At 40.2% G+C, this 21,747-nt stretch overlaps 1 protein-coding gene across 6 annotated transcripts in view; it reads right to left on the bottom strand.

Annotated features, from left to right (window-relative positions):
* Nucleotides 1-21,747, bottom strand: part of Stim1 (stromal interaction molecule 1) — a 190,951-nt gene that overhangs the window by 41,242 nt on the left and 127,962 nt on the right. For all 6 annotated transcript variants that reach the window (XM_075971708.1, XM_075971713.1, XM_075971711.1 and 3 more), the window contains exon 3: nt 16,731-16,845. In XM_075971708.1, the coding sequence (XP_075827823.1) occupies nt 16,731-16,845 (115 nt within the window). The remainder of the gene's footprint in view (nt 1-16,730; nt 16,846-21,747) is intronic.

Genomic DNA, 21,747 nt, shown 5'->3' with positions numbered 1-21,747 from the left:
CCTGTCCATGTGGTCCCTAGAATACCAAAGACACCATCTATAGGAAAAATGATGAACAATACTACACAGAACAAGAAAAAGCCATACTCTAGTGCTTATAACAGCTATCAAAAGAGATATACTTGCAGAATTATAGGGAGAATCATTCTTTATTGAATATATATAGCTACCAGTAGGTTCTCGTGTTCCAGTAGATGGCTCTAACCCATGTACACATAAAGGCAGCAAAAAAATGGACTTAGTGGGTTATTAAAACAAACAAACATGATGTTGAAAAATTGAGTGTTGGGAAGAACAGGCGAGCTTGGGAGGAGGACTAGATGAGATCATATTTCATTGTATGCATGTATAAAATTCTCAAAAATATAGAAAAGTTTTAAAAGAGAGAGAGCATCTACCAGGCGCTGTCGTCTCCAATCTTTTTCTTTGTTTTGGGGTATGCTCAATTGCTTTGTTGATTTTGTTTTTTTGAGACAAGAGAAACATGGAGTTCGTACTAGCTTCAAATTTGCTATGTAACCAAGGTTGGCCTTGAACTCCTGGTCCTCCAGTCTCCATCTCCAGAATACTGGGATTACAGGCTTAGCCCTGAAAGACTTGTATTATAAAATATATAATACAAATTTAAAGCTAAAGACCTTAATTTCCATCTTATTTGCCATGGACTAACTGGGATAAATCAATTAATTGCTATGAGCCTCAATTTCCCTTTCTGTAAAACATTCACTGTCACTCACTAAACATTTATTTTGTACTTTTCCAAGTTAGGCACTGGAAACAGAGCAGTGAGAAGAAGGAGATCCCTATTCCCAGGTACTGTTTGTAGCTTATAATCTAGCATTATCTATCTATAGTAATTGCTTGTACATACATTCGTTTAAAAAAAAAGGAGTTCACTGGCTGGAGAGCTGATTCCATAGCTAAGGAAACTTATTTTTTTTATTTATTTATTCATCATGTATACAACATTCTGCCTCCATGGATGCCCACATGCCAAAAGAGGGCACCAGATCTTATTACAGATGGTTGTGAGGTTGCTGGGAATTGAACTCACAACCTTTGGAAGAGCAGCCAGTGCTCTTAACCACTGAGCCATCACTCCAGTCCCCGGAAACTTATTAATATTACAGAAGACCCTGGTTCAGTTTGCACATGCATATCAGGGGGTTCACAACTGCAACTCCAGTTCCACACATGTAGCGTACATAGACTCATGCAGGCACACATATACATACTAAGTAAGTAAATAAATATATAAATAAATATTCATTTTAAAAAACAGAGTGATCAGAATTTGGGTAGACAGAGATTCATGCACCAAAGAAAGAAATAAGAAGAGCAAGACCCAGAACTACAAGCTGCGGTTTATGCTTGGAGAACAGACTTCAGTTTATCTGGAGTTCAAGGTCATTCATAAAGACAAGGAAATAAGAAGCTACTGAAGCCATAGGATAGGTGTTTGAAAACAGGTTGTCTCCAATTCAAGAGTAAGTCATGGGGATAATTATTAAACACCCCTACTTGCTAGATCACACTCTAGAACCTAGAAACACAGCAAAATATTAAAGTCACATTTCCCCTGGTGTTTATGATTCTGAGGGTAAACACAAAACAGGCAGTCTAACTGAGCCTATGAGATGGCTCAGTGGGTAAAGACACCCAAAAAACACCTACTACCAAGCCTGACAACCTGAGTTTTAATCCCTGGGGCTTGCAAAGTGAAAGAAAAAAAAGCAGCTCCTGCAAATGGTCCTCTGACCTCCATACATTCACACACTAAAATCAGCCATTATTACAGCCCAAGCCTTTAATTCTAGCAGAGGTAGGTGATCTCTGTGAGTTCAAGGTTAGCCTAGTCTATATAGAAATTCCAAGCTAGCCAGGGCTACAGAGTAAGACCATGCCTTAAAAATAAGTAAGTAATGTAACAAATGAAAAAGAAAAAAAAAACCACAATAAACGCATGAAGTGGTAAAAAGCCCATTATTAAAAATTAAGCAGTAAGAGGATAAAAGTAAAAAGAAAAACATTTGTTATTGTTTATTTTTTTGTTTTTTAAAAGAAGAAACAGCTTCTCTAGTGAGGTGACATTTCAATGCAATGAAGCTGTGAGTCATGTGGGTACTTGGGGTAAGGGCACATCAGCAGAAGGGACAGTAAGTCTCACTCCTAGCACTTCAACTACAGCTACTCTCCAGAGATGCGCCAAGGCTGATAGTAGGCCTCAGCCAATCTTTTCTCTTGCCAGGAAAAGAAAAAGCAATATGAAACAAGCTCCTGAGTCAGTATCTCTCATATAATGGACTTGGGGCACCTCTAGACGAAGCCCTCATCTACTTCTGTGGTTTCAAACCCGTGTCCCAAGAGAATCATGTCTACTAGGAAAGTTGCCAAAAACCTTTGGGTCTCCTTCACACAGCTATTAGTGAATTAGCTGGTCACCTGGTCAGCCTCAGTCAGTCATTTGGGCTGTCAGTCAAACAGCAGTTACAAAGGTGGACTCTACAATCTTGTGCCTTGTACCAAACATCACTTATTAAGTGTAAGACCATGAACAAGCTGCTAAAAGTTTCTTATCTCATTTTTGCTACTTATAAAATGGTGATAAGCAGAGCTCTCACAAGGGTATAGTGAAGATACAAAGACCTTCCTTTCCTATAGTAAGTTCTAAAGAAATAGCAGCTAGTCAACCACCCATGGCGGCACACACCTGGAGATCCAGCACTAGGGAGGGAAGGCAGGATGGTCGGGTATGTAAGCCCAGCCTCGGCTACGTTTTCTATCACCACCATTCATTGATTCACTCAGTCACAAGTTTATTAGTGTATTTACTGTGGAAGGCGGTGGGAATGTTACCAGCACAGAGACAACTCTTCATGAGCTCCAGCCTTAAAAGTTCTCTCAGAAAGAGGAAGAAAAAATTCACTGAAGCGGCAGGTGAGTAAGTGATTAAAGACACTAGCTGCTTTTCTAAAGGAATTAGGTTCATTCTCAGTACCCAATGACAGCTCACAACCATCTCTAACTCCAGTTCCACTTCTAGAGATCTCTTCTGTCCTCTGTGGGTACCAGGGATACACATGGTGCATAGCTATATATGCAAGCAAGGCACCCATATAAAATAAAAATAGTAATTTTAAAATTAATTGACCAATAGCTGAGGTTTTTTGTTTTTTTTGTTTTTGTTTTTGTTTTTTTTTTTTTTTTGCTTATTCTAAATATGAGCAAACTATAGCAGTTACAAAATCCTCCCAAAGTGGCTCTATTTAAATGGAGTGTAGCCTGGAACTGGGTTACCTGAGACGCTCCCTCCCCGCTACCTAGGAATCTTAATTTCCTAGTATGATGTCAATATCAAATTCTGAAACATCACTGTAAAATAATCTAGGCCTTGGGTGTAGGCGTCATGACAGGCCCACTCCACTAGGTTGCTGTGTGAAACTCTCATCTATTAAACCCCAAGAGGACACACTCTTGAAGGCCATGTGCAGTGCTACAACAAAGCCCAGAGAAAGCAGGCGAGAGAGACACTGGCAGTGCGGCCACACAAGGCTGTGAAATGTGAAATTGTAAAAGGGAACAAACTTTGGACTTCTTTCCTAGTTTGGGCTGAGTACAGTACTAAGTGTTAGAAATGGGATCATAGAAGATGCTGACCTCAAGCAAACTGACAGGGAGACAGGCAGGGGAACAGACTGTAATTAGTATGTTAAGTGTTACGTGAGATAAACAGAAGAGGCTGTGGGAACACAGCACCCATTATCTAGACTGTGATTTTCAGGAAAGATTCCAAAAGGAGATATTTAAATTGAATGTTTAATTGCTTTTGTTTGTTTGTTTGAGGCAGGGTCTGAGGTAGTCAAAAGTGGCCTCCAACTCTATGTAGCCAAGGATGATCCTGAACTCCTGACTATTCTGCCCCCATCCCCCAGCTGCTGAGATTTACAGGAGCATGTCATTCATTCTACCTGGTTCACACAGTCCATGCTGAGAATAGAGCTCAGGGTTTCATGTATGCTAGGGCTCATATACTACTCTTCGAGACCACTCCCTTTCTTTAAGACAGGGTCTCTCTTCATAGTCTTGGCTGTCCTGGAGCTCACTATGTAGACCAGGCTGGCCTTGAACTCACAGAAATCCTCCTGCATTTGTCTCCTGAGTGCTGGGCCTTTTTTTTTTTTTTGACTTTGGTTTTTCACGTCAGGGTTTTTCTGTGTAGCCCTGACTGTCCTAAAACTTGCTCTGTAGACCAAGCTGGCCTCAAATGTAGAGATCTTTCTGCCTCTGCCACCCAAGTGCTGGGATTAAAAGCGTGCATCATCACATCCAGCAGCACCTCCCCTCGTTTTTAAAGAAAGAATCTCACTATGAAGTCCAGGGTGGCTTCAAATTCAAGGTAATTTTCCTTCTTCAGTCTTCTAAGTTCTGGCATCATAGGTGTAAAACATAACTGCCTAGTATGTATTTTTAAATTTAAAAACATAAACCAAAGTCTAGAATATAGCTTAATGTGAAAGTACCTGACTAGCACATCCACGGCTGGGCCTAACCCTTAGTACTACAAAAATAAATAAAATAAAATGAAAACAGACAGGAGAAGATACACTAACAAGAAAAACAAAAAAACAAAAACCCTATACCTAAAAGTAGTAGAACCTGTAGGTGTGGCCTAGCAGAACAAAGTTCGATCATTTGTGACATATGGGTATTAGAAGCCCAGATCACTAACCACACACTCTCTCTCTTTGCTTCCTGGGCACCATGAAATAAACAGTTTCCCTGCCGTGCATACTCTGCCTGTTTGTTCTGCCTTACCACCTGCAAAAGGCAACAAGACTTCTAAAATTGAGAGCCAAATAAAAAATTCCCCCCCCCCTTTGAGGAAAAGAAGATACATTAGCACCAAACAAACTTTAGAGAAAAGAATATTATACAAGATGGCTCTGTGGTTAAGAGCACTGGCTGCTCTTCCAGAGGTCCTGAGTTCAATTCCCAGCAACCACAACCATCTGTAATGAGATCTGGCGCTCTCCTCTGGAGTGCAGGCAAAATGGAGGCAGAATGTTGTGTACAAAATAAATAAATAAATAAGATTTTAAAAAAAGAATATTAAATGAATTAAAGAATGCTGTTTCATAATGATAAAGGGTCAATTAATCAAGAAGACATGATAACTGTAAATCTTTATGGACCCAATTACAGAGCTTCAAAATACATAAAGCAGACTACAAAAAGAAACAAGCAAAGCCATAATTACAACTAGAAACATATGTGTTCCTTTCTCAGTAAATGATAGAGCAAGCAGCCAGAAAAGTCAACCAAGTTAAGTAGACTTAATATCATCAACCAATGACGTGGTTGGCACTTAAACACTACCCCACAGAACACTGGGCCAATGAGCATGTGCACGTGGAACAGAGTATATGCTAGGACAGAAGAAGAAAAAATATTTATAAAACTGTGAAGGTTTCAACTGGACATGATGGTCTGCAACTGTAATATTAGAGCAGGAAAATGGAGGCAGGAGAGTCATGAGCTTGAGGACCCTGTTATACAGAAAGTTCACAGCCAGATAACACCTGTAACCACAGCACTCAAAGGCAGAGACCGAAGGACTGCTACAAGTTTCTGTGGACAGTGTGTAACACACAGTGAATTCTGAGCCAGCATTAAATAGGGTGGAAGATGACTGAGGAACGCTCACAGCGTCAGTCTCAGGCCTCTACACACTTGTGTACATGCATGCATTCATACATCTTTAAAAAAGAACAAGAAAGTGCTCAAATCAGTGATTTCAGTCTTCATATTTAAAAGCTGGGGGCGGGGGTCTATTTCACAGTCACAGGGCATAGTGATTTATTCCTGCAAGCCCAGCACTTACTCAGGAGGGAAAGGCAGATGGATCAGGAATTCAAGGCCCACCATAGCTATATGGCAGTTTAAGGCAAGCCTGAACTATATGAGATGCTATTTTTTTTTTGAGACAGGGTTTCTTTGTAGTTTTGGAGCCTAGCTCTTGTAGACCAGGCTGGCCTCAAACTCACAGAGATCCACCTGCCTCTGCCTCCTAAGTGCTGGGAGTAGAGGTGTGCGCCACCACCGCCAAGCATGAGATGCTATTTAAAAAAAAAAATAGGCCTAAGATTTAAAAGATACTCCACCAAAAACAGATGGCAACTTATATGTATGAAAAGATGCCCAGTATCATTAATTATTAAGCGAACCACAAACTAACACCAAAATAAGACACCACTACACTACGCTAAAATTGACCAGACTGATTATAACAAATATTTACAATGAGATGGGGGAGATCAGAGTCCCATACACTGCTAATGGGAATATGGAAGAGCACAGCAACCTTGAAAAACACTAATCATTTCTTGATACCTCCCATATGATCTAGTTATTCCAGCCTAGGTATTTTCCTAGACAGAAAAAATGCATGTGACTCATACTTAAATGGTCACTGCAGCTTTATTTGTAATAAACAGAAACTAGATGTAGCTCAAGCGTCTTAACAAGACATAAATGGATAAAAACAATTGAAGTATATCTCTTCTATGTGTTAATACTCAGGAATAAAAAAGATGAGCTATTTATACATGTAAAATATGAATCCCCAAAAATTATGTCAAATGCAAGAGACTATATTTTAAAGGACATATATTATATAATTCTACCTAAATCAAACTCTAGAAAATGTGAACTAAACTTGGCAGAAGGCTCTTCAGTAGTTATCTAGGAAGGAGCTCTCAGAGTGGAAGGAAGTGATGGCCACAGGCAGCCTTTGCTGTGCGGTGGCTCCACACTGTATGCACATGCCAAAACAGAATACAATGAACTTCAAATGTTTACACCTTATGCCAATGACACCTCAGTAACTCATATGAAAAAGCTGCTAAAATCCAGCTATGGTAGTAGCACAGGAGATGCACATAAGATATCAGAGAGAAAGAATTTTAGGCTTGGTGGCAGACTGGAATGTACAGTTTCCCTATTACACAGGGATGGAAGTAAGACCGTTTATCTTCTAGTATATATTTAAAATAAAACACAAAATTACTGTGCTGAAATTAGATCACAGCATAACTGACAATTCTGGTGCAATTGTCAGAAAGAGAAATTATCTAGGGTTTCAGAGAAGAGCTTAGCGGCAAGTAGCGAACCCGGGCCTGGACTTGAGCTCCAGCTCCTGAAAGCAGCGGAGTAGCGAGCACCAGGTGCCACACGCTCGTGATCCCAGGATTTGGGAGACAGAAAAGCAGGAGGATTAAAAGTTCAAAGTTAACCTTGGTCACTTGAAGTGCAGCCTCAAGAAAGGAGAGGAAGGAGGGAATAAATGAATTTTCTTTTTCTCTCAAAATGTGGTAACAACAAATAGAAAGGGTAGAGGAAGAAGAAGCTGCAAATGGCCTGGGGATGCCCGGCTTTATGATGATGTCAGTCAGAAGTGAGAGGAGGCTGGTTAGGAACCATGATCTGAATTCGTGAAATCTGAAATAACTTCCAAGTAGTTAGTGAAAGAATTATGTTACATTATCCCACTTAATCTCTTTGCCTCATTTTCCATATCTAAAAATAGAGATAACACATAACCATACTAACTATACATCATAAGGTTACTGTGAGAAATGAATAAACATGAGAAAAATACTCAGATTGGTGCTTAGCATGTATGAAGTACTAAAAAAGTACCAGAGTAGTTTCTAAGTTTCTGTTATTTTTATTATTTTTTTGTTTATTTATTTATTTATTAAAGATTTCTGCCTCCTCCCCGCCACTGCCTCCCATTTCCCTCCCCCTCCCCCAATCAAGTCCTCGTCCCTCCTCAGCCCAAAGAGCTATCAGGGTTCCCTGCCCTGTGGGAAGTCCAAGGACCACCCACCTCCATCCAGGTCTAGTAAGGTGAGCATCCAAACTGCCTAGGCTCCCCCAAAGCAAGTACATGCAGTAGGATCAAAAACCCATTGCCATTGTTCTTGAGTTCTCAGTAGTCCTCATTGTTCGCTATGTTCAGTGAGTCTGGTTTTATCCCATGCTTTTTCAGACCCAGGCCAACTGGCCTTGGTGAGTTCCTGATAGAACATCCCCATTGTCTCAGTGTGTGGGTGTACCCCTCGCGGTCCTGAGTTCCTTGCTCGTGCTCTCTCTCCTTCTGCTCCTGATTTGGACCTTGAGATTTCTGTACAGTGCACCAATGTGGGTCTCTGTCTCTGTCTCCTTTCATCGCCTGATGAAGGTTAATATTCAGGAGGATGCCTATATGTTTTTCTCAGGGTTCACCTTCTTATTTAGCTTCTCTAGGATCGCGAATTATAGGCTCAATGTCCTTTATTTATGACTAGAAACCAATTATGAGTGAGTGCATCCCATGTTCCTCTTTTTGGGTCTGGGTTACCTCACTCAGGATAGTGTTTTCTATTTCCATCCATTTGCATGCAAAATTCAAGAAGTCATTGTTTTTTACTGCTGAGTAGTACTCTAGTATGTATATATTTCATACTTTCTTCATCCATTCTTCCATTGAAGGGCATCTAGGCTGTTTCCAGGTTCTGGCTATTACAAACAATGCTGCTATGAACATAGTTGAGCATATACTTTTGTTGTATGACAGGGCATCACTTAGGTATATTCCCAAGAGTGGTATTGCTGGGTCCAGGGGTGGGTTGAACCTGAATTTCCTGAGAAACCGCCACACTGCTTTCCAAAGTGGTTGCACAAGTTTGCATTCCCACCAGCAATGGATGAGTTTACCCATTTCTCCACAACCTCTCCAGCAAAGGCTATCCTTGGTGTTATTTATTTTAGCCATTCTGACAGGTGTAAGATGGCATCTTAAAGTTGTCTTGATTTGCATTTCCCTGATCCCTAAGGAAGTTGAGCATGACCTTAAGTGTCTTTTGGCCATTTGAACTTCTTTTGTTGAGAATTCTCTGTTCAGCTCAGTGCCCCATTTTATAATTGGGTTGATTAGCCTTTTACGGTCTAGTTTCTTGAGTTCTTTATATATTTTGGAGATCAGACCTTTGTCAGTTGCAGGGTTGGTGAAGATCTTCTCCCAGTCAGTAGGTTGCCTTTTTGTCTTAGTGACCGTGTCCTTTGCTTTACAGAAGCTTCTCAGTCTCAGGAGGTCCCATTTATTCAATGTTGCCCTTAATGTCTGTGCTGCTGGGGTTATACGTAGGAAGTGGTCTCCTGTGCCAATGTGTTGTAGAGTACTTCCCACTTTCTCTTCTATCAGGTTCAGTGTGTTTGGACTGATATTGAGGTCTTTATTCCATTTGGACTTGAGTTTTGTGCATGGTGATAGATATGGATCTATTTTCATTCTTCTACAGGTTGACATCCACTTTTGCCAGCACAATTTGTTGAAGATGCTCTCTTTTTTCCATTGTATACTTTTAGCTCCTTTATCACAAATCAGGTGTTCATAGGTTTGTGGGTTAAAGTCAGGGTCTTCTACTCGATTCCATTGGTCGACTCTCTGTTTTTATGCCAATACCAAGCTGTTTTCAACACTGTAGCTCTGTAATAGAGTTTGAAGTCAGGGATGGTAATGCCTCCAGACGATCCTTTATTGTATAAGATTGTTTTGGCTATCCTGGGTTTTTTGGTTTTCCATATAAAGTTGATTATTGTCTTCTCCAGATCTGTGAAGAATTTTGATGGGAACTTAATGGGGATTGCATTGAATCTATAAATTGCTTTTGGTAGAATTGCCATTTTTACTATGTTGATCCTCCCAATCCAAGAGCAAGGGAGATCCTTCCATTTTCTGGTGTGATCTTCAATTTCATTCTTCAAAGACTTAAAGTTCTTGTCAAGCAGATCTTTCACTTCCTTGGTCAGAGTTACCCCAAGATATTTTATGCTATTTGTGGCTATCGTGAAAGGTGATGCTTCTCTGATTTCCCTCTCTGCTTCCTTATCCTTAGTGTATAGGAAGGCCACTGATTTTTTGGAGTTGATCTTGTATCCTGCCACATTACTAAAGCTGTTTATCAGCTGTAGGAGTTCTTTGGTAGAGTTTTTGGGGTCGCTTATGTATACTATCATATCATCTGCAAATAACGAAAGCTTAACTTCTTCCTTTCCAATACGAATCCCCTTGATCTCCTTATGTTGTCTTATTGCTATTGCTAGAACTTCAAGCACTATATTGAAGAGGTATGGAGAGAGTGGACATTCTTGTCGTGTTCCTGATTTTAGTGGGATGGCTTTTAGTTTTTCTCTGTTTAATTTAATGTTAGCTGTCGGCTTGCTGTAAATAGCTTTTATTATATTTAGGTATGACCCTTGTATCCCTAATCTCTCCAAGACCTTTATCATAAAGGGATGTTGAATTTTGTCAAATGCTTTTTCAGCATCTAATGAAATGATCATATGGTTTTTTTTCTTTCAGTTTATTTATATGGTGGATTACATTGATAGATTTGCGTATGTTGAACCAGCCCTGCATCTCTGGGATGAAGCCTAGTTGATCATAATGGATAATTTTTCTAATCTGTTTTTGGATTCGGTTTGCCAGTATTTTATTGAGAATTTTTGTGTCGATATTCATGAGTGAGATAGGCCTGTAATTCTCCTTCTTGGTTGGGTCTTTGTGTGGTTTCGGTATCAGGGTAACTGTAGCTTCATAAAAGGAGTTTGGCAATGACTCTTCTGTTTCTATATTGTGAAATACAATAAGGAGTATAGATATTAGGTCTTCTTGGAAGTTCTGGTAGAATTCTGCATTGAATTTGGTCCTGGGCTCTTTTTCGAAGGGAGATTTTTGATACCCATTTCTAATTCTTCGCTACTAACAGGTCTATTTAGATCATTCACCTGGTCTTGGTTTAGCTTTAGTATATGGTACTTATTTAAAAAAATGTCCATTTCTTTTGTATTTTCCAGTTTTGTGGCATACAGGCTTTTGTAGTGAGATCTAATGATTCTCTGAATTTCCTCTGTGTCTGTGGTTATGTCCCCCTTTTCATTTCTGATCTTATTTATTTGCGTGTTCTCTCCCTGTCGTTTAATTAGTTTGGATAGGGGTTTGTCGATCTTGTTGATTTTCTCCAAGAACTAACTTTTTGTTTCATTGATTCTTTGGACTGTTTTCTGTGTTTCTATTTTGTTGATTTCCGCCCTCAGTTTGATTATTTCCAGTCTTCTACTCCTCCTGGGCATGTCTGCTTCTTTTTTTTCTAGAGCTTTCAGGTGTGCTGTTAAGTCCCCAATGTATGCTTTCTCCGTTTTCTTTAAGTGGTCACTTAGTGCTATGAACTTTCCTCTCAGGACTGCTTTCATTGTGTCCCATAGGTTTGAGTATGCATTAAATTCAAGGAAGACTTTAATTTCTTTCTTAATTTCTTCCTTGACCCAGGTGTGGTTCAGTAGTTGACTGTTCAGTTTCCATGAGTTTGTCGGCATTCTGGGGGTAGCATTGTTGTTGAATTCTAACTTTAGTCCGTGGTGATCTGATAAGACACAGATGGACACTGATATTTTTTTGTATCTGTGGAGGTTTCCTTTGTTTCCGAGTATGTGGTCAATTTTCGAGAAGGTTCCATGAGCTGCAGAGAAGAAGGTATGTTCTTTCCTATTTGGGTGGAGTGTTCTATAGATGTCTGTTAAGTCCATTTGCTTCATTACCTTCAACAATTCTCTCAATTCTCTATTAGGTTTCTGTCTGATTGACCTGTCCATTGGAGAAAGAGGTGTGTTGAAGTCTCCTGCTACTAATGTGTGTGGTTTGATGTCTGCCTTGAGTTCTAGGAATATTTCTTTTACATAAGTGGGTGCTTTTATATTAGGGGCGTAGATATTCAGGATTGAGACTTCATCCTGATGAATTGTTCCTATTATGAGTATAAAGTGTCTATCACGATCTCTTCTGATTGATTTTAGTTTGAAGTCAGTTTTGTTAGAAATTAGTATGGCCACACCTGCTTTTTTCTTAGGACCATTTGCTTGAAACACCTTTCCCAACCTTTTACTCTAAGTAGATGCCTGTCTTTGTGGTTGAGATGTGTTTCTTGCAAACAGCAGAATGTTGGATCCTGTTTTCGTATCCAATCTCTTAGTCTGTGCCTTTTTATAGGTGAATTGAGACCATTAATATTAAGTGATACTAATGACCAGTGGTTGTTTATTCCGGTTATTCTTATTGTTTTTGGTAGTAGAGTTTGTGTGTCTCCCTTCTTTGAGTTGTGCTGGTGAAGGGTGGCTAGATGCCTGAGTTATTGTAGGCAGTGTTGGCAATGTTGGATTCCTTGGGTTGTGATTTTCCTTCTATTGCTTTCTGTAGGGCTGGATTTGTGGCTACGTATTGTTTAAATTTGTTCTTATCCTGGAATGTCTTGTATTCTCCATTGATAGTGAACAATAGCTTGGTTGGGTATAGTAGTTTGGGTTTGCATCCATGGTCTCTTAGTTTCTGGAGTACCTCTGTCCAGGACCTTCTGGCTTTCATGGTTTCCATAGAGAAGTCAGGTGTAAGTCTGATCGGTTTACCTTTATAAGTTACTTGGCCTTTTTCCTTTGCAGCTCTTAATATTCTTTCTTTAACCTGTATATTTTGTGTTTTGATTATTATATGGCGAGGGGATGTTTTTCTTTGATCCAGTCTGTTTGGTGTTCTGTATGCTTCTTGAATATTCAAAGGAATATCTTTCTTTATGTTGGGAAAGTTTTCTTCCATGATTTTGTTAAAAATATTTTCTGAGCCTTTGAGCTGTGACTCTTCTCCTTCTATTCCTATTATTCTTAGGTTTGGTCTTTTTATTGTGTCCCATATTTCCTGAATGTTTTGTGTTGAGAATTTGTTGGCTTTGCTGTTTTCTTTGATCAGTGTGTTTTTTTCTCTATGGTGTCTTCAGAATCTGAGATTCTTTCTTCTATCTCTTGTATTCTATTGATTATGCTTGTTTCTGTAGACTCTGCTCATTGACCTAGACTTTCCATATTCAGCTGGTCCTCAGTTTGTGTTTTCTTCCTTGCTTCCCTTTCAGTTTTCAATTCTTGAACTGTTTCTATTACCTGTTTAATCGTTTTTTCTTGGTTTCCCAGGGTATCATGTACGTATTTACTCATTTCTTCAAACTTTTTGTTGTACTTCTCATCCATTTCTATATGGGCATTTTTTACATGTTGTTTAAGGGACTCTATTGCCTTCATAAAGTCAATTTTTTCCACTTCTGTGTTAGGGTGTTCAAGTCCTTCTGTTGTAAGATCATTGGGTTCTGGTGTTTTCATGTTGTTTTTCAGATTGTTGGGTGAATTCTTGCTTTGGCGCCTGCCCATCTCCTCCTATTGATGCTATCTAATAGATCTTCTAAAACAAGATCAGGTTTCCCTTCTGGCCAGTGGCTCCGCTTATAAAATGCCCTCGCTCTGTTTCCTGGCTCCTGCCGTGGGCCAAGATCCCTCTCACCACTCAGAAGGGTCTTCAGGTACAGGACCAGGGTCCCCGTTCGCCAGGGACCTTGCCAACAAAAGGCCTACCTATTTGATTTAATTGTAGTGTTGTTTTTATTATTAAAACCAGAGCTTGTTAATGTATGATTAGCAAACTTTTCTGCTAAGATCTAAATAATACAGGAAAAATGAAAAACAAATACTGGTTTCCACCATGAATCAGAGAATGTTAACACAATAATCATAAAAAGGAGTGGCCTAAGCCTGCTGGTTCTCTGAGCGCCAGTGACTGACGCTGACGCTGCCACCAGCAGCGGCAGGCAGAGCAGCCACAGCACCACAAGCTTTGGTGGCTCTGGAAACTGTCCCTCTAGAGAGAATAGGTGCCTTTTTCGGAATAATGGGACAAAGTATTAGACACAAGGAGAGTCTTACTTGTCTATCAAACCACATGGTAAACCAATCTTTAAAAGGTGTATCTATATGACTTCTCGGCAGTGAGGTACTCTGCTGTACGTTAGAATGTTTTACTACTAAGGGTAAATGAGTCCCAGTACCTTCTAAAAAACTTGCTTCATTGTCTTCCATGTTCCTGTAATTCAAAATACACTGGAAGTGTTCCAAATAGTTACTAAGTCCAGAAATAAAGTTATTACCAGAAAATTGTGGGGCTGTTTTCTAGTATTATGATTCAAACCTCTATTTCTGCCTTCCCTTTGGTCACTTTCCTTTCTTAGTTACTTTTCTTTGAGCTTGTTAAAAAGGCCAAGATTATGTTTCTTGTCTCTTGCATTCTACGTTTGTACTTATAAAACCTACTCTTAAAAACAAAGCTCCTTATCATCATGTTATTAGAGAAGAAAATCAAAATTAAGCAGAACTAATGGAAGATTTTTCCTGGCAATGCTAATATACCTCCAAAGCTCATGTCCTAGATTCAGATCTCATCAGTAGACAGTCCGAATCGCTCAGGAGCCGTAAAGACACAGGAGCAGGGTGTGGAGCTTAGGGGTGGGGTCTTTGCTTCGGAAGACTTCTGGAGGCTTTCTCCTCCCTGCTTCTTTACACACTTTCTCTAAACTGATAAAACAGTTAAGTAGCAGCAACTCCCTTTTCACCCCACTGCAGAATAAGGATTAGACTCCATTTCCTGCTGCAAATCTAATGAATCTAATACTCTCTGCCTATATACACAGGTTCCTTCTCGGGTATAAAATTCTACAGTCCTAGATAAGAATTTGAATACAAATAAAAACAGCCTCGTTCTATTAAAAGTAGTGTTTTCTGCCATCAGATGACAAGGAAATGCATTGGTCTACAAGGGTCAGGGGATTTACATCTACTTCTGGCTCTCCTAAATGCATGATAGTAAACACATGATTTTATAAGCCCAGACCTAAGTTTCCTCATCTGAAAACCAGAAAAATTACAAACAGTGTCAGGTTCCTATAGCTGCAACAGCTTAAGAGGCTAAGAAAGGAAGATCCAAGAGTCTGCAGCCAGTATGAGCAATACAGGGAGACAGTCCCAAAATTCTGAACCCATGGGTCAATCAAGTTTCTTTTTTTTTTAAAGATTTATGAATTTTATGTGTATGAGTGCTCCATCTGTATGTATGTCTTCACACCAGAAAAGAGCACCAGATTGCATTACAAATAGTTATGAGCCACCATGTGGTTGCTGGGAATTGAACTCGGGACCTCTGGAAGAGCAGACAGTGCTCTTAACCTCTGAGCCATCTCTCCAGCCCTAAGTTTAACCTTTCTTAACACCTTGTATTAGTCAGGTGGTTTTTGTTTATGTTTTTATTTTTTTACTTTGTTTTTTTTCTTGTTGTTGTTTTTGGTCAACTTGGCACAAGCTAAGGAAACCTCAAATGAGAAAATGTCTCCATTAGATCGACCTGTCGGTAAGTTTGTGAGGCATTTTTTAATTAATGGTTGATGTGGGAGAACACAGGCTGCTCATGGTGGTGCCACCCCACCCCAGGGCACCAGGTGGTCCTGAATGAAATAAGAAAGCGGGCTGAACAAGCCATGAAAAGCAAGTCAGTAAGCAGCTTCCTTTATGGTCTCTGCCTCAAGGTTCCTGACTTGAGTTTCTGCCTTGGCTTCTCCCGATAATGGACTATAAGCTATAAACCAAATGAACCCTTTCCTCCCTAAGCTTTGACCACAGCAAAGGAACTGGGACACATATGTTCTACAAGACGTTGGGAAAAGACTGTGGCCAATATTTTTATCTGTCTGTCTGTCTATCTATCTATCTAAAAATCTATGTATTTTAGCGACTATGTTTCATAGATCCAAGGCTGCCAATGAACTTAGTGAGGATACTCATGAATTTCTGATCCTGCTGCTTCTCCTTCCCAAAAGCTGATATTATATATGTGAACCACCACAGCTGAATTATGCAGTGGTGGGGAGCAAATTTGGGGCCTTGTGCGTGTGAAGCAAGCTCCCCTCCAACTGAACTACATGCCAAGTCACTGTTCCATCGTTACTGAGATCCAAGGACACTCCACAGAGATAAATAAAGCTCAAAACCTGCTATCTTCTTCCCTGTTGAGTTTCATAAAACTAAACATACTCTTTCCCTCAAATTTCAGAATAAAATGTTCTAGAGGGGGAAAAAAACAGGTAGTCATGGTTTAGGAGCTTAATTAGTAGAAAGATCTACAATTTTCACTGAGAAATTCAACATGAGTCAGTAATGTGCCCACTGAAGGCACCACATTTAATAGGGCAGTGCCACCGCTCAGGGTTCAGGGCTCAGAAGCTGGCAATGCAATTCAGCTCTGTATGAATCAAACCACACTTGGGAGTGAGTCTGTGACCAATTCAGGGACTTAAGAAAGATATTATAAAAGTGTTTACAAAAAGGAAATCTAGATCGAAAAGAGGCTGAAAATGTTTTATTCAAGGATGAAGAACTATTCAGGTTTTTTCTGCGGCGGGAGCTAGAATTAGGAATGGACCCGTCTTTACTGTTGCTCGACCTCTGAATCACCTGGACCCAGAAGAAGTGGGGCTCAGCAGGGAGCAGAGAACAGCAAGAGTCTTTTCTCAGGAGATTATGTGGGACAGTATGAGGACAGAAGATGAGTTAGGCTGGAGTTCAGGACATCCTGATGAAGGAAGACTTCAACTCTCTTCCCCAGCATAATGACCACAGCTCAGTCTTACCACATGACTGTACACAGAATGATTTCAGCGAGTCACACCTTGTTCAGCATTTTTTGTCCATGTCTTTTAGAGTCAGACACCTACTCATCTCCTCTCTTCTAACCTCTGACAACTAGAGCTGACAGCCAGGCTGTCTGTTACCTTCAGATGCCTTCCATGCTTTCCACAGGTCCTCCACACTGATAAGCTTATCCTCACCATGGAAGGTGCTGTGCTTCACTGTTGGATCATGGTAATTGAGGTCTTCCCTTAGAAACTGCAAGGGAAAAGCATACAAGTCACAGGAAATACTTGTGAACCAGCCCACCAAGATCTCCACATAAATCATCTGTCTCCAGCTATACACCTTCCCAACACATTGCTTATGAACTTCAGTCATGTAACATTTTTTTTTGTAACTTTCTTTTTATTTATTCTTTGTGCCTTTCACATCATGCCTCCTGATCCCACCCATCTCCCTTTCCCCCAAAAATAAAACAAAATAAAAGTTACAAGAAAAAAGAGAAAGAAAAAAAAGGAAGAAAGGGAAAATCTTGTCATGGGAGCTTCAGTGTGACATCTTGAGTGTCACACAGTGAAGCACGCAGTAAACTCCTAATCCATACATTTTGACATATAGGTATTATATGAAAGTCTCCATTGCCAAAGAGAACATTTTTTGTTTTGTTATATGTTTTCATATGAAAAAAATAGGTATACTAGAATTTTCCCTTATACTTTTTTAATTATACAAACAGTGACAGTGAATTAAACTAAAAGAGGGAACAAAGAAAAGTTGACATTTTAAAAAATGTTTATTATGTTTCTGCATCCACATGCACACATATGGGTACATATGTTTGCAGAAGTCAGAGGTCAACATTCACCTCACCTTTAGAGACTGAACCTGGAAATCACCCATTTGGCTAGGCTGACTGGCTAAGTGAGCCCCATCTGCCCACCCACACCAGCCTGGAGGTACAGATACATGCTGAAGGGCTCAACTTTTATATGGATGCTGGGGATCAAAACTCAGGTACTCACACTTGTATGGCAGGCACTTTACCAAATGAGCTATGCTCCTATTAGCTACAAATTCCTTAGTTTATTTGTTTTAGGACAAAGTCTCAAGTAGCCCATACTAACCTGGAACTTGCTATATAGCTGAGGATGACTTTGAATTCTTTTTTTTAATTTTTTTACCTTTATTTTAAATTATGTGAGGAGAGGAGTAAGGGAGGAGAGGAAAAACTGGAAGAAATAAGGAGGAAAAGAAAACCATGTCTCAAAGGAAAAGAAAAAAAACTAGGCTAGGCATGGTAGCACACACCTTTAATTCCAGCACGCAGGAGGCAGAGGCAGGTAGATCTCAGTTTGAAGCCAGTCTAGTCTACAGAGTGAGTTCCAGGACTGTCAGGGCTACAAAGAGAAACCCTGTCTCAAAAAAAAATAAAAAAGGAAATAATATTAAAAGAAAAAATGTTAAAAGAAAAGGAGCATCAAGTACAGTTTTCTGTGGGCTGGAGGATAACCTAGTCTATATAGATAGTTCCAGGCCAGCCAGGTCTACAGTGATACCTGGTCTGTGGGGGGGGGGGGAACCTATTTACTTAAATAGAAAGGAGAATGGGGCCTGACATGGTGAGACACACTTGGGAGGCAGAGGCAGGTGGATCTCTGAGTTCAAGGCCAGTCTAGTCTACAGAGCAAGTTCCAGGACAGCCATGGTTATTCAGAGAAGCCTTGTATTGGGGAAAAAGAAAAAAAGGAAGGAGGGAGGGGAGGGAGGGAGGGAGAAAGGGAGGGAGGGAGGGAGGGAGGAAGGGAGGGAGGGAGGGAAAGGAAGGAAAGGGAGGGAGGGAGGGAGGGAGGGAGGGAGGGAGGGAGGGAGGGAGGGAGGGAGGGAGGGAGGGAGGATGGATGGGAACTGATGAAGTTTTATGTAAACTGTTGTATTTCAAATGCAATTTTTAGATTTATGTCTCTGTGTGTATTTGTGCACACAGTAAACCAGAAGCATCAGCTCCCCCTGGAACTGGACAATTCAAGTCCTCTGGAAGAGCAATATATGCTATATAATTAATATATATAATATAATATAACAATGTAATATAATGTAATATATACTACCATTTCTCTAGCCTGAAATGTAGATGGTAATGAAGATGACTTTCTTCATGCTTTACTTAAAACTGAGGAAAATATCAATTGCTCATATCTAAGTAGAAAGGGAACCTAGAGGCTGGGAGAGTTGGTATTTAAGGAGCTAATGAAAGGTTCAAGCCTCGCCCTCCTGGCTCCACTCCTGGGTTCACATGCATGTGCTACAAGATAGCAGAGCCCTTTCTGAAGAGCATGTGCTCCGTCACTCACATTCTATGTGGCCTTGCTCAGGCATGGGACTCTCAACCCCACGGACGCACAGAGTTAAATGTTCCTAGTGTACACAAAAGCACTTCTAAGCTTTAAAGCATAACTCAGAAGTAGGTAAATACAGAAAACAGAAACACCTTGACCAAAGATGACCTTTTATGCTGCCACAGCTCCAATGTATATTCCTATCAGAGTTGTAACTCCCTTCAAAACCATATGTCCCCTGGCAGAAGCTCCCAGTTATCCAGTTATAAACAGAAACATAATTTTTTTTCTTTAGCCAGGCGTAGTAATGTATACCTGTAATCTCAGTACTCGGGAGGTAAGAGGAGGATCAGATATTCAAGGTTATCCTTGGCTACATATATAAGTCTGAGACCAACCTGGACTATACATGCGTCCACCTTTTTAAAAAAATAGTTTTTTCTTTTTCTTTCTTCTCAATATGTAGACAAGACTGGTCTCAAACTTGCAGCAATTCTCCTGCCTTTGCCTCTTGCATGTTAGGATTATAAGCATATACTACAATACTGAGATAATAATATTATACTAAACTAGAACTCCAATTCCCACTATGTTTTAGATAAGCATTAATCATATTTCACTCTAAATATTGTTGCATATCCAGCAAATAGTTGATTTCTTAATTAGAACAATATTTAGAAGGAATAAAATGCAACAACAAAAATCAGGCTACTTTTTTGGCTCTCAAAACAAGGATTTACTGTTTCAAGCTCAGAACAAGGAGCTCCTCGCTTAAGAAGGTCCAAGGAAGTTTTGTCTTACCATGGGGAATGTAGCATTGGCTAGAATGACAGCCCAGTAGCTTGCCTAAGTGCCAAAGCACCAGCTGTCACTAGGTATATTTAGCTCTATGAGCTCAGAAAATGCTCTTCCATGAGGTAGCACAGAGCTGATCCCAAGCAGTAGTGGGTCCTGTGGGTGGTAGCAGAGGAGAAGGAAGATGCAGCTCTGGATCCCCTCAGCACAGACCCCGCTAGCGTACTGAAGGGGCAGGGCTCACTTAGAGCCAGAAGAGCAGCACATCTTCAGGTACAGGGATCTGAGCAGCTCTCCAGGGCTCCCCCTTAGTATCACTGTCTCCTTCCTCTGCATTCAGCCTTGGCCCTCACTACATGTCTGCTATGTTTCGCAAACTAAACAGCATCTCTAAAGCGTCTTCCTCAAAACATTAAAAACCCATGTTTCACAAAATAATCTTATAAAACTGTGATTTTCCACTTGGTTGTGTAAAGCTGTTACTATCAGAGTGATGCAATGACAAATCTAATAACATATGTAAGCTGTAATAAATGCTTTAAACATAAAAACACCAGGCAAATACTAGCAAAATAGCAGTTACAATAATTGATTTCAAGTATTAAACTTGAATACTGAAAATTAATTTATTCATAAAAAACATGTTTCTTAGCTCTTCTTTGTACCCTAAACATCTATCAGTAATTCACTTTTCTGTTTTTGTTATTTGTATTTTGAGACTACCCTTGAACTCCTGCTTCTTGCCTCCACCTCCAAGTGCTGAGATTACAGGCATGTACCACCATGCCTAGTTTGTTGTTGTTCATCTGTTTTTCAATGCAGGGAAATATATACATAGTGCAGGCCAGCCACAAACATGAGACCTACTGTTTCCTTCTGTTCCAGCACCCTCAGTACTGGAATCACAAAAGTGCCACCACACTGAGCTTATGAACTTTCATTTTAGCTGTCATAGCTCCAGGTGCCGTTTATACCAAGTACTAGGACAGGAATGTTTCAGAGGTGAAATAACTGTCCTCAGTGACATTCACCCAGCTACTGCTAAAAGGTTAGGAGAGGACTGTCTTTTTTTCTTTTTGTGATTTTTTTGGTTTGTGAGACAGGATTTCTCTGTGTAACAGCCCTGACTGTCCTGGAACTTGCTCTGTAAACAAGGCTGTCCATGAACTCATAAGAGATCTGCCTGCCTCTACCTCCTTAGTGCTGGAATTCAAAGTATGTACGGCCCAGGAGAAACAGTCATTTCTTACTCATCTTTACACATCTAGGTCTGCCATTTTAAATCCCAGAATGAAGAGAGGTACAGTGGTGCATAAACATAATCCAAATATTTGTTGGGAGACTCCACTGATCAAAGGTTGCAGTCTAACATTGCTTGGCAGATCTTCCTGGGCTTGGCACAACATGGAGGACCCCCCCACACACAAGGGGGCCTTCCTGCTATCTACCTAGCTTTATCTAGAGATGTCTCTAGGCACCCGGATTCTATCTCAAAGATGAACCTTGACACAGTTCCGTGTAAATGCTCTTTCCCTGATGTCCACATGGTAATTAAGTAATACGTTCTAGCTATTTTCAAGGCATGCTGCCACCAATCCAGCTACATGATAGGAGAGTGCCACCTGATGCAAATTAGAGTTTGCCCCAGCTACCACCCCAATCCTATATATCCCTCACTCTGGAATAAAGTTGAGCTGTCTCACTAAAGTTATCTCCTGGAAGGCTATTTTTGCTCTGTTAGCAGGCTGTCCAAAGCTCTGTTGTCGCTTATACCCCCTTCATTCTCATGGACTGGTGGCAAAAAGACCACGAGAAAAAAGGAACCCCACAGTGGTGCACAAATATAATCTCAATACTTCGGATGTCAGGATCAGCATTTCAAGTTAGAAGTCATCCTAGGCTAAAGAAAGAAGACCCTGTCTTAAAACAAAGTAAAACCCACTAGAAAGAATGACCTTTATGAAATACAAGTCTAACTAGACCAATACCTCTACCTAAAATCCCATGGCTCCTAATTATCTAAGAT

This window comes from Microtus pennsylvanicus, chromosome 5, assembly GCF_037038515.1.
Source record: "Microtus pennsylvanicus isolate mMicPen1 chromosome 5, mMicPen1.hap1, whole genome shotgun sequence".
In the NCBI taxonomy this organism is placed as follows: domain Eukaryota; kingdom Metazoa; phylum Chordata; class Mammalia; order Rodentia; family Cricetidae; genus Microtus; species Microtus pennsylvanicus.
The sequence above is the reverse complement of the archived record's forward strand: the minus strand, read 5'-3'. Positions and strand labels throughout refer to the sequence as shown.